The sequence below is a fragment of the Palaemon carinicauda genome, chromosome 34 (assembly GCF_036898095.1).
Source record: "Palaemon carinicauda isolate YSFRI2023 chromosome 34, ASM3689809v2, whole genome shotgun sequence".
In the NCBI taxonomy this organism is placed as follows: domain Eukaryota; kingdom Metazoa; phylum Arthropoda; class Malacostraca; order Decapoda; family Palaemonidae; genus Palaemon; species Palaemon carinicauda.
Window position 1 is genome coordinate 30,223,591 of NC_090758.1, and position 12,689 is coordinate 30,236,279.

General features: G+C 40.9%; 1 protein-coding gene across 1 annotated transcript; it reads right to left on the reverse strand.

Annotated features, from left to right (window-relative positions):
• Positions 1–1,362: 1,362 nt before the first annotated feature.
• On the reverse strand, positions 1,363–5,634 carry LOC137626792 (uncharacterized). The gene has a single exon (XM_068357781.1). The coding sequence runs from the start codon at positions 5,632–5,634 to the stop codon at positions 1,363–1,365; it is 4,272 nt and encodes a 1,423-aa protein (XP_068213882.1).
• Positions 5,635–12,689: the final 7,055 nt, after the last annotated feature.

The window sequence follows — 12,689 nt, forward strand, 5'->3', positions numbered from 1 at the left end:
TAATACTTTATTGCATTCATAATCGATCAATAAATTAATTTGAGATATTTTCTATTCAATCATATCGACTTTAACAGATTGCTTGGACACAAAGGGATTATATCAAAATAGAATTGTTTATCATCTTTCATTAAGGGAAAACTAAATGTGATAATTATATTAGGCTTTGATATAGGAATGAACACTGATCCTAAACCAAGCAGCTATTTACTTAAAATATAAAAAATGAATTTTGATTTATATTCATCCAGAACTTAAGAATTATTTATCCAAATGAAGAAAGTGATTAGGAACTGCATTATATTCATAGTTAAATATCAATTAACATATAATGGAACACCATAACACTACAATAATATAGTATCCGAAATAAAGAATATTTACCAGATATAGAATTGTTATAAAATATAAAACTTATACAACGCATATATAACATTATATCTTATTTCTACATCATACCTATTCTGAAAGATAGAAAAGAACGTGTTAGGTCATCAGACATCTACATAATATTCATCAACCCAGAAATTAGCTTTTTATGTCCATGGTAAGTGATTTTACTGAGGTTCATATATACAAGGCAAATTAATATTGTGTTCTTTAATTTTCCTTGGCATTGACACCTGTCTAACAATTGTTACCTGGCAGTGTCTTTCTTGATTGGATTGTTACAGAATATTCTAACGGCGTTTGTAATATTCACCTTTGTAGAATTATTTAAACAAATGTAAAATAAGTCATGCTGTTCATGACGTATGGGATGGTCCTAAATCGAGGTGCAATCATAAACTGTATAAAAAGCCATAAACAATTTATTTATACATAATATATACATAACATTTATACATGACTTGAAAGTAGAACTTCATGACTAAAATGACAATAAAAAATTTAGGCAGTAAATTCTTCGTGGGTAAAGGCTGGAGAGGACCTCTACTCCAGAAGCTGAAAACAAAATAACAGCCATATATAGAACCAAACAAAATTTATACAAATTTAACACAAACTGTTAATGACTGGGTATAACAAATTAATAACACTCAATATTATATATGGCTCAATAAACTTTTTCTAAACAGCAATGAAAATAAGCTAATATAAAGACTACCCTTACCTCCACCCTGTGCGAGTCTCGGCCGTGAACTAAAACTGTGAACAGAATGACAGCGCAAGGCGAGACAAGACAAAAATGAAAATCGGAACCAAACTGTCATGGGAACAACCCACTAGTTTTAACCAGTATTAATTTTACCCGACAAAAGTTTTATTCTATAATTTAACAGTTTTATTTTAAAGATTAAAATACAAGTAAATATTTTACATTCTTCCACCCCAAGATAATTTTCAGGGAAAATTTTTAACCTACGTGGGATTGCGGGACAATGCATCAGCTAGAACATTGGCAGCTCCTTTAATATGAGTTATTTGAAACTGGTACTCTTGAAGAAGGAGACTCCAGTGCATCAGTCTTGCGTTATGAGCTTTGATATTTCTCAGATAAGTTAAAGGACGATGGTCAGTCTCTAAAAAGAATGATCTTCCATATAGGTACTGTTGGAACTTTCTCACAGACCAAACAATTGCTAAGGTTTCTTTTTCAATGACTGAATACTTAAATTCTGAAGTTTGCAACTTACGACTAGCGTAAGCAATAGGAAATGGTATACCCTCGGAATCGTATTGCAACAGTGCACCACCTATTCCATGATCACTTGCATCTGTTCTCAGACCAAATGGCTTACTAAGGTCTGGTAATTGCAAAATAGGAGTATGTGTTAACTTTGCTTTCAACATCTCAAATGCTTCTCTCGCCTTAGAATTCCAGCTGATTATATCAGGTTGATTTTTTTTAAAATAATCAGACAGAGGAGCAGAGATACTTCCAAATTGTGGAATAAATCTTCTATAGAAAGAAACAGACCCTAAAAATGATCGTAATTGCCGTTTCTTACTTGGAAAAGGCATATCTACAATTGCTTGTACTTTATCTGGTAATGGTTGCAGAGAGTTCCTACCAATCTGGTATCCCAAATAGTGAATTACCCCGTAACCAAAACGACACTTAGAGGGACCACAAGTTAAATTCCAACTGCGAAGTCTGGCAAACACTTTCTCGAGGGCCACCAAGTGTTCAGGCCATGAGCTAGAGTGAACAAAAATGTTATCAAAATAAAAACTAACGTGGTCTAAATTTTTCAACACTTGGCGCATCAGACGGTTATATGTACTACAGGCAGTACTTAATCCAAATGGCATTCTTTTGAATTGAAATAATCCCCTATTAGTACTGAATGCTGTATATTTCCGGCAGGATTCTTCCATTGGAACCTGGTAATCAGCTTTAGCAAGATCAATTTCCGACAAATATTTGCAGTTTGAAAATTTGTCTAAGTTCTCATCTATAGTAGGAATAGGTTCACAATCAAACACTGTTGCAGCATTTAACTGCCTAAAATCTATACACATCAGATAACTGGCATCCGATTTTTTTACAAGCACAACCGGTGAACAATAGTTAGATATAGATGCTTCAATTATATCAAGCTCCAACAATTTATCAACTTCACGGTTGAATACCTCTCTTAAGTGATAAGGAACAGCGTAAGGCTTTCTCTTGACAGGCTCAGTGGTAGTTAACTGTATGGAATGACTAAAGTTTTTAACACAACCAGGTATATCACTAAGAACATCCTTATAGCTGTCTAACAAAATGGATAACTCTGCCTTTTGTTCTGTAGTTAGATAAGGATTCACATCAGGTTCAGTCCCAGACTCTGTATCTAACACTGGCAAAGGAGAATCTGTACATTGAGTAACTACAGCAACCTGTACCAAATCCAGAGGTCCCATTAAAACCTTCTGTTCAAAAGGGGTAACCTCATCAAACACTTGCAAATTGTTAATAGTGGCCCTACGGTAATACTTTTTTAACATATTTACATGGAAAACTTTATGTTTATTCCTTACTTCTATAATATAATCAACCTGACCTTTCTTGCCAATTACCTTATATGGACCCTGCCACTGAGATAAGAGCTTATTAGTGTCGGAAGGTAACAGTAACAGAACCTCATCACCGATAACAAATTTTCTATCAGATGTTTTCAGATCATAATAAGTTTTATATTTGCTGAAATTAACCTTGGCATTCTGGAGTGCGATCTGTGCTGTTTCCTCTAACCTATCACGCAGATCCAACACATACTCATAAGAATTCCTAATTTCTTCATTAAGGTCCTGATTAGTAAACAACTCTTTCAATATGGATAAAGGACCTCTCACATTTCGTCCATAAATCAGTTCAAAAGGAGAAAATCCTAAAGTATTGTTAGGGATTTCTCTAACAGCAAATAAGGCACACGGAAGGTATCTGTGCCAACAGCGAGGATAATCTGAACAAATCTTTTTAATTATACTTTTCAATACCCCATTAAAACGCTCACAATACCCATTAGCCTGTGGATGGTATGGTGATGTAAAAATTGGCTTTATAATAAGTAACTTATGCACTTCTTCCATCACTGAAGAAACAAACTGACGTCCTCTATCTGATAGAACCTCTTTTGGGATACCTATACGTGTAAAGATACTTAATAGGGCTTCAGCACAAGAAATAGAATCTATTCTCTTTAGAGGGATAGCCTCAGGGTAACGGGTAGCACAATCAACTAATGTCAAAATAAACCTATGACCGTCCTCAGAAGGGGGTGACAAAGGCCCAACTATATCAACTGCGACCTTTGCAAAAGGTTCGGTTATTATAGGTACTGTTTGAAGTGGTGCCTTCTTGACACGACCTTGGGAAGTAGTTCTTTGACATATATCACATGATCTACAATAGCGCAGGATGTCAGCTGTAGCACCTGGCCAAAAGTACAATGCAAACACTTTGTCTTTAGTTTTACAGTTACTAAAATGTCCAGCCAACAACGAATCGTGAGCCATTTTCATAATTAATTCCCTGAACTTTCGTGGTACCACTAGAACTTTTACTCCTAACATCACCCTATTGTTACTCTCTATACACTTCCTATAAAGGAAACCTTTGTCAATAATGTACTGGTAAACATTTCCCTTGGATATTTCAGTAATATATTTATCAAGCTTCTCACGAATGCTCTGCAAAGAAGGGCAATTCATTTGCTCTTGCTTAAAATCCGACACACTCACGTTTAAGTCACCAAGAACCTTAGATTTATTTGTAATCAGGGGAGCAGGACGAGTACTATCGGCTTTTACTTGACCTCTGGTCATAGCAGATTGGCAGGTAGAGATATCATTATCCTCCACTTGTCCTATAAGCACACCACAAAACTTAATGGGTGCCTTTACCACTTCAGTCCATCCCGTAAAATAATCACAAGCAATATGACACTTAACCACAGGGAATTTATCAGTTCTACCCAAATAATCACTAACTGACGCAAATTTGGTGTGTTCATCAAAAGGTATGGATGGTAATAACTGTTCCGACACAACTATACAAGTACACCCAGTATCACGTACCATGGTCGAAATATTAGCACCATTTACCTTGCAATTTTCAAATTTCAAAGAGCCAGATACAGTAGAGCCAAAAACCAAATTAACTTTATGGGGAACGACATTACCAACTCCGGAATCGTCACTCGTATGATCAGAACTAGTTATAACATAATGAATCATAGGATTCTCCTTCCTTATCAAAGATTTATTCTGAGGACACTGTGGTCTTATATGACCTTCTAAACCGCAACTATGACAAACTATTTTCCTTTTTACTTTTGTAATATTTGGCTGTACGACTGAATGATCAGAATTCTTTAATGAATTAGTGTTATTGACCACAGACTTCCTCGAACTACTTTTAGACAATTTGGTATACAAGTTATGAGCAGCCGCATAAGTATCTGCCTCGTTAATCAATTCATCAAAAGTATGCCACTTTCTATCTTTAAGGGTACTGCGCAACTCGGGAGTTACTGAAGCTAATAATTGGTCACACAATATGAAATCCGATAAAGATTCATAACTATTATTTACCTTCGATGTTTCCAACCAATGATTCAGGAGTCTACGTAAAGTAAAGCCAAACTGTCGAAAAGTCTGATGGGGGGAAATACGAGCATGCCGAAATTCAGTTCTATAATAATCAGAGTTCATATAATAAGCATTCAACAACTCTTTCTTCAAATCAGAATAAGTGCCAGTGGCTTCGGAAGGAAGCGTTATATAAACCTCCCTTAGCTTGCCTTGTAATAACGGTAACAGTCTAATTACACCATCAGCTTCTAAATCCCATCCATTTGCTTCGCAAATTCTCTCAAAATATGAGAGAAAAACACTAAAATCATCACCCTCTTTAAAACTAAGCAATTTTATTTCATCAGAAGAAAGTCTGGGACAAGTGCTAGACACATTAGTGGGAGCTACAGCTCTCTTCGCAAGCATGTCTATTTCATGCTGCTGGTCTTTACTTCTCTCTTCTAATTTTCTAAGTTCTAACTCTCGTTCGGCTTCGAGCTTTTTATACTCACGCTCTTGTGCTCGCTCTTCTCTCTCAATATTTTGTTGACGAGTGATAAACTCTACCGCATCATCACCAGCTAAACCAAGATCCGTAGCAAGTTCTCTTAGTTTTAATAAACTAGACATGGTAATAGGCAATAATTAACCAAAAAAAAATAAAAAATATGAGTTCACAAAAAAAAAATAGACCGCAACGTTATAGTGGACTTAGCTCAATATAGTAAGCCCTGGGTTTAAGGCAGGCAATTATACTTATGTCATTACATAATAAACACGAACCTAGCCTTGTTCCTTAAACCAGGATAAGTAACAATAGTGCTTGGTATAACGATATACACAACAATTTTCGCAACACAAGGCCAGTCTCCCACACGACCTCAATGGCACAGTAATGAAAGCACCCATAAAACTTAGGACCCCACACCTGACACCAAATGTAGAATTATTTAAACAAATGTAAAATAAGTCATGCTGTTCATGACGTATGGGATGGTCCTAAATCGAGGTGCAATCATAAACTGTATAAAAAGCCATAAACAATTTATTTATACATAATACATACATAACATTTATACATGACTTGAAAGTAGAACTTCATGACTAAAATGACAAGTAAATTTAGGCAGTAAATTCTTCGTGGGTAAAGGCTGGAGAGGACCTCTACTCCAGAAGCTGAAAACAAAATAACAGCCATATATAGAACCAAACAAAATTTATACAAATTTAACACAAACTGTTAATGACTGGCTATAACAAATTAATAACACTCAATATTATATATGGCTCAATAAACTTTTTCTAAACAGCAATGAAAATAAGCTAATATAAAGACCACCCTTACCTCCACCCTGTGCGAGTCTCGGCCGTGAACTAAAACTGTGAACAGAATGACAGCGCAAGGCGAGACAAGACAAAAATGAAAATCGAAACCAAACTGTCATGGGAACAACCCACTAGTTTTAACCAGTATTAATTTTACCCGACAAAAGTTTTATTCTATGATTTAACAAAGTTTTATTTTAAAGATTAAAATACAAGTAAATATTTTACAACCTTCATTATCTCTTGCCACCAAGGACTGGTTTTTACATAAATTTTTTGAGGGGAACAAGTAAGTTCTTTTTTTTGTATGAAAGTTTTCAAGCTGGAAGACAAATTTCTGATAGTTTTTAATATTTTCTTTTAAACAGGAATAAACTTAAACACACACACATGCACACGTACACACATACACTCACACAGTCACACACACACACAAACACATACACACACACACACACACACACATATATATATATATATATATATATATATATATATATATATATATATATATATATATATATATATATATATATATATATATATATATATATATAACGGATTTTGAGCGAAGCGAAAAATCTATTTTTGGGTGAGATAGCCATGTCGTCCTGATGGAAGTTCCTATAGGGTAGCTTCCTAGGGTATATTACAACTACGGCGATATTCCCAGAGAATTTACCTTAAGGTACCAGAATTCTAACTCCTGGAGCGAGTATCCCTCGTGAAAGGGATATCGCGACATATCAGAGGACGTATTCTAGACACGTCATATGGCAATCTACGACCTGAACAGAGATTTCGTCTCGTAGGAGGGAGATTGACGAGATACGAATTCGGGAAAGAAAAAGGGGAGCCGCTCCCAAGGCTTCCCTATCCCCCGATTCGTATGCGTGCCTGGCGCCAATCCTGGCGCCATCTGTATTCCTTGTAGCGTACACGAAGTGCTACAGATACTGTATGTAGGGAGGGGTCCTACAGCCCTTTCTTAGAAAGGCAAGGGCGGGTCCATCAGGACGACATGGCTATCTCACCCAAAAATAGATTTTTCGCTTCGCTCAAAATCCGTTTTTTGGGCTCAAGCCATGTCGTCCTGATGGAAGTGTACCAGAGCATTACTGTATCTGTGGATTCTCAGAACGTGCCGTACTCCCCGGAGGTATTTATTCCCGGTCGACTAGACCTAGAGACCTAAGATGTTACCGTTATACATCTTTTCAACTAACTATAAACTATGTTAGAGCTTCCTGCCCCCTACAGGGAAGAGTCCTACTAGACTCTGGAAAGTCTCGAAGAGTACATATATCTATGTATGAATACCAGGCAAGCTAATATAGTGGTCTCGCCCTATATTAAGTAAAGCATAGTTTGTATAGAACCACTGCGTCAATATATTGACCAGTAATCCGCACAATACTTGTATTGGACAAAGGTTTATATCCGCATAGGAAGAAACTAATAAAACCGCCCTCGTCCCTTTATGGGACGGAGTCCTCCCATTAGGGGACTTACATAAACCAATGCAACATAGCTTGCATAACAGAACAATTCTATCAGAATTATCCCAGATAAGATACATAGAATTAAAATGCTCAATTATACCAATAAATTGACACAGGTGAAAGAGACGCAAGGTTCTCAAGAACAAGTTTATTGACAGATGATAAACAGACAGGTTAACAACAAATATATATATTTATATAAAAGAGGGTAACCCAAATCTTTAAGCATAAGTATGATAGTAAACAGAACTTGTTTATCTGAAAGAAAAACCATTAAACACCACTTTAATAAGATATCAAGGTATCAAGTCATAAAAAGTTTGTATTACAAATCAATCACATTAGCGTTAGAAACGCTTGGCACACATGTCTGAACTTATGCTAGGTTCACCTTTGAAAGAAGGAACAGTCTATATGGGCACTTGGTGCCCTCATTTAGTTTGCAGTACAGTATGTACCTACACACTCACCCTGGACTTAATCGTCCCAATTAAGACCACTGTTCCTCGCAGAGTTAAACAGTAGGGTTAACTACACGACCCACTGCTACCACAGATCTCTTAAGTTCCTCTACTTGCTTCGCATAGTGGCGAAAGAACACCCTGGAAGACTTCCAGCCCGTGTATGAACGGAGATGTTCAAAATCCATACAATTAAAGAAATTTAGGGATGAGGCAACTTTCCTCGGATCGTGACCTGCGGGTGTACTGTCAGGATCCGCTCTGCGAATAAAATATGTGATTTTCGCTCTGAGTTGATTCAGAGATAAATTTGAGCCTGATGTTTCTCCCCTGAATAGTTGACCACCCTTGAAGTCTGAAGTTCTACGAAGATAGACCTTTAGGCATTCTACTGGACATAGAGATGCATCTTCTTTCAGAGGGCAGATTCTCCAGGGACCCCACCTGTTAGTGGGTAACTCATTCTTGGCGAGAAACGTAGGATCCGGAAACAGGTTCAGCTCCCCCCCATCCAGGAACTGAACACGACCTGCCTCTCTCGAGAGGGCTACGATCTCACTAACCCTGGCCCCGGACGCGAGTGCAAATAGGAAAATAACTTTTTGCGTCAAATCCTTTAACGCACATTCTTCATTGCTCAACAGGGAGGCGAAATGAAGAACTTTGTCTAAAGACCATGAGATGGGCTTTGGAGGTGCTGAAGGTCTGAGCCTAGCGCAGGCTTTCGGAACTTTATTAAAGATCTCGTTACCTAGGTCGATCTGGAAGGCAAATAGAATGGGTCTCATCAAAGCAGATTTACACACTGAAATCGTGTTAGCTGCCAACCCTTGGCCATGGAGGTGGATGAAGAAAGATAAGCAGAAGTCTGTTGAGATCTCCTGCGGATTCTTTGCCTTTACAAAGGCCACCCATTTTCTCCAAGATGACTCATATTGCCTTCTAGTCGATTTGCATTTGTATTCCTCTAGGAAGTCTATGCTGGCTTTCGAAATCCCGAAACGCTTTCTCACCGCTAGGGCGAGAAAATCATGAGCTGCAGGGTCTGGGTTTTCTGTAATGAAGCGCAGACAGTCGACTTCTGGACTCGCTGGGTCAGAACTGGATGTGGTAGCGGCACGAACTTCATCTGTAGTTCCAACACCAAGGGGAACCACATACTGTTCGCCCACTTGTGGGCCACTATTGCCGCTACCCCCTTGAAGGATCTCAGTTTGTTGAGGACCCTCAACAGAAGGTTGTGAGGAGGGAACAGATAAATCCTGGACCATCTGTTCCAGTCGAGGGACATTGCGTCCACTGCTTCCGCTAAGGGGTCCTCGTACGGGGACACGTACAGGGGCAACTTCTTGTTGTCTTTCGTCGCAAAGAGGTCTATTTGCAGTTCTGGGACTTGATTCAGAATGAAGGAGAATGATCCTGCGTCTAAGGACCATTCCGACTCTATCGGTGTGAACCTGGATAGAGGGTCCGCTGTCACATTGCGGACTCCTTGAAGGTGAACTGCCGACAGGTACCACTTCTTCTTTTCCGCCAATCGGAAAATGGCTAACATCACTTGGTTGAGAGGTGGTGACCTCGACCCTTGTCGATTCAAGCATCTCACAACCACCTCGCTGTCCGTCACCAATCTTATGTGGATCGAGTGACGCGGGGAGACTTTCTTTAAGGTAAGGAGCACTGCCATAGCTTCTAGAAAGTTTATATGAAAGGTCCTGAATAGCTTGGACCAAGTCCCCTGGACTTTTTTTCCGATGAGAGTGACCTCCCCATCCCTCCTTTGAGGCGTCTGAGTGAATCGTCATCGACGGGGGAGGTGGTTGAAGAAGAACCGACTTCTTTAGATGTCTGGCTTGGGACCAAGGTCTGAGAAGAGTACGTAGCCGAGGCGGCACTGGTCTTCTCAGGTCTCCTCGCGCGTTTGATGCATACCTTCTCCAAACTCCGGTTGCATCCTTTAGCTGTGCTCTTAGCACTGGGTCTGTCACTGAAGCAAACTGGAGAGAGCCTAGTACCCTCTCCTGTTCGCGTCTTGATATCCTTTCGGAATCTAGAAGTCTCTTGACAGAGCCCGCTATCTCCTTCCTTTTCTTCGTCGGGATGGAGAAACTGTGTGACAAAAGGTCCCAGTGGATTCCCAGCCACTGGAACTTTTGGGATGGAGAAAGTCGAGACTTTTTCTTGTTGATCTTGAAGCCTAGGTACTCTAGGAACTGGATCACCTGACTGGAAGCTTGCAAGCATTCGGTCTCGGATGCTGCCCACACCAGCCAGTCGTCCAGGTAGGCTACTACCTGAATTCCCTTTAGGCGTAATTGTTTGAGAGCTGCGCTCGCAAGCTTCGTGAAAATCCTTGGGGCTATGTTTAGCCCGAATGGCATGGCTCTGAAGGCGTACAGTTTCCGTTGTAGCCTGAACCCTAGGTAGGGGGAGAGTCGACGGCTGATTGGAATGTGCCAATAGGCGTCTGACAAGTCTATAGAGAATGAGTATGCCCTCTTGGGCAGTAAGGTCCTTATGTGTTGCAGTGTTAGCATCTTGAATTTGCAATTCACTATGAACTTGTTGAGTGGTGACAAGTCCAGAATGACTCTGAGCTTTTCCGAGTCTTTCTTGGGAACACAAAACAGCCTACCTTGGAATTTGATGGACTTCACCTTTCGGATCACATTTTTCTCCAACAGTTCTTGAACGTACTCCTCCAAAACGGGGGTGGAGTGTTGGAAAAACCGAAGGCATGGGGGTGGAGTGCTGTACCAGCTCCAACCAGGTCCATTCTTGAGTAGGCTTTGGGCCCAGGGATCGAAGGTCCAGCGATCCCAAAATTTCAACAGTCTCCCTCCTACCGGTATCATTTCACTTGGACTGCCGTCCTAAGGTCTTGCCTCCCTGACCACGACCACCTCTGAATCCCCTTCCCCTTGAGGGGCGCCTAGACGAGCCTCTGGCTGCTTCTCTAGGTTTTGCACGAAAGGAAGAAGACTGTCCTTTGAACGTTGGGGCGAATGTTGTTGACTGACCTGGCACAGTCTGGGGTACCCACTGAAAGGCAGTCGGGGTTTGTGCCACCATCTGGGGCACTGGAGGCAAAGGCAATTGCAGTTGCTGTTGCTGTCTATAAGGCTTGGCTGGCCGAGATGGTAGCCTAGTCCTCATATTCTTCCTCTTTGGTTGAGGACCCTCATCCGGGGAAGATTTTTTTTTGATAGCCAGGCCCCACTTCTGGAGAAGGTTTCTATTCTCCACAGCGGCCTTATCAACAACCTCTTTGACCACATCGGTAGGGAAAAGGTCTTTTCCCCAAATGTTGGAGGAGATTAATTTCCTTGGTTCGTGTCTCACCGAAGCCCCGGTGAACACGACCTCCCTGCAAGCTCTCCTTGCCTTGATGAAGCCATAAAGGTCCTTCGTCACTGTGGCTAGGTGAGACTTAGCCACTACCATGAACATTTCATGGACCTTAGGGTCACTTGCCATTGTCTCAAGAGTGGTCTGATGAGACATTGAGGCAGCCAGTCTTTCTTTGGTCTCGAACTCTCTTCGTAAAAGAGATTCGGGCAGCTTGGGGAGGTCCTCGCCGAATTGCCGTCCGGCAATATCAGCCTCCAACTTTCCCACTGAGAATGTCAGATGGACATCCTTCCAGTCTTTGTGGTCCATAGGCAGAGCCAGCGACAAGGGTTTACACTCCTCCAGGGAGGGGCAAGGCTTGCCGGCCTCGACTGCCTTTAGGACAGCCGCAAACCCTTTTTGTAAAAAGGGGAAGGCTCTATCAGGATAGGACACAAAAGAAGGGAGCTTCTTGCTCAATGCAGCTACCTTCGAATTCGAGAAGCCCCTCTCTTTCATCGAGGATGAAAGTAGGGCTTGAGCCTTAGCGTGGTCCATAATAATGACCTCCTTCGGCTCTGTCTCCTCCCTTGAAGCTGGTTCTTTTCTCAGCCGGACATAGCAGTCCGGATATGATGCCTTGCTGGGCCAGAATTCTACCTCCTCTAGGGGAACTGAACCCAGCTTATCCGAGATGACGATCTTACCAGTCGTCATCGGCATGTACTCAGCATACCTCCATGGGTTAGCATCTGAGCATATGGGAAGGTCTTTCACATTGAGCCTTTTCTGGGGCCCATGTGATTCTGCTAGGGACTGCATACGCAGTTCCATTGCAGCCGCCTTCTCCTGATTCTCCTTCTGCATTTGTTGGATCATTCCATCATTCCAGCCGATGTTGAGGGGATAGGCTCCGACATCTGAACCGGAGTAGCCGACACCTCGTCGACCTCATCCTCTACGACATCCGGGGTTTGAACCTGATCCTGACCTTCTGCCAGGAGGTCTTCTTCCAAACGTTCGTCCAGGTCAGACATCCTGTCACACAACTGGATGTCTTGCATCG

Bases quoted from the DNA above. Each gene is read 5' to 3' on its own strand.
- LOC137626792 (XM_068357781.1), bottom strand. From the start codon at position 5,634: ATGTCTAGTTTATTAAAACTAAGAGAACTTGCTACGGATCTTGGTTTA.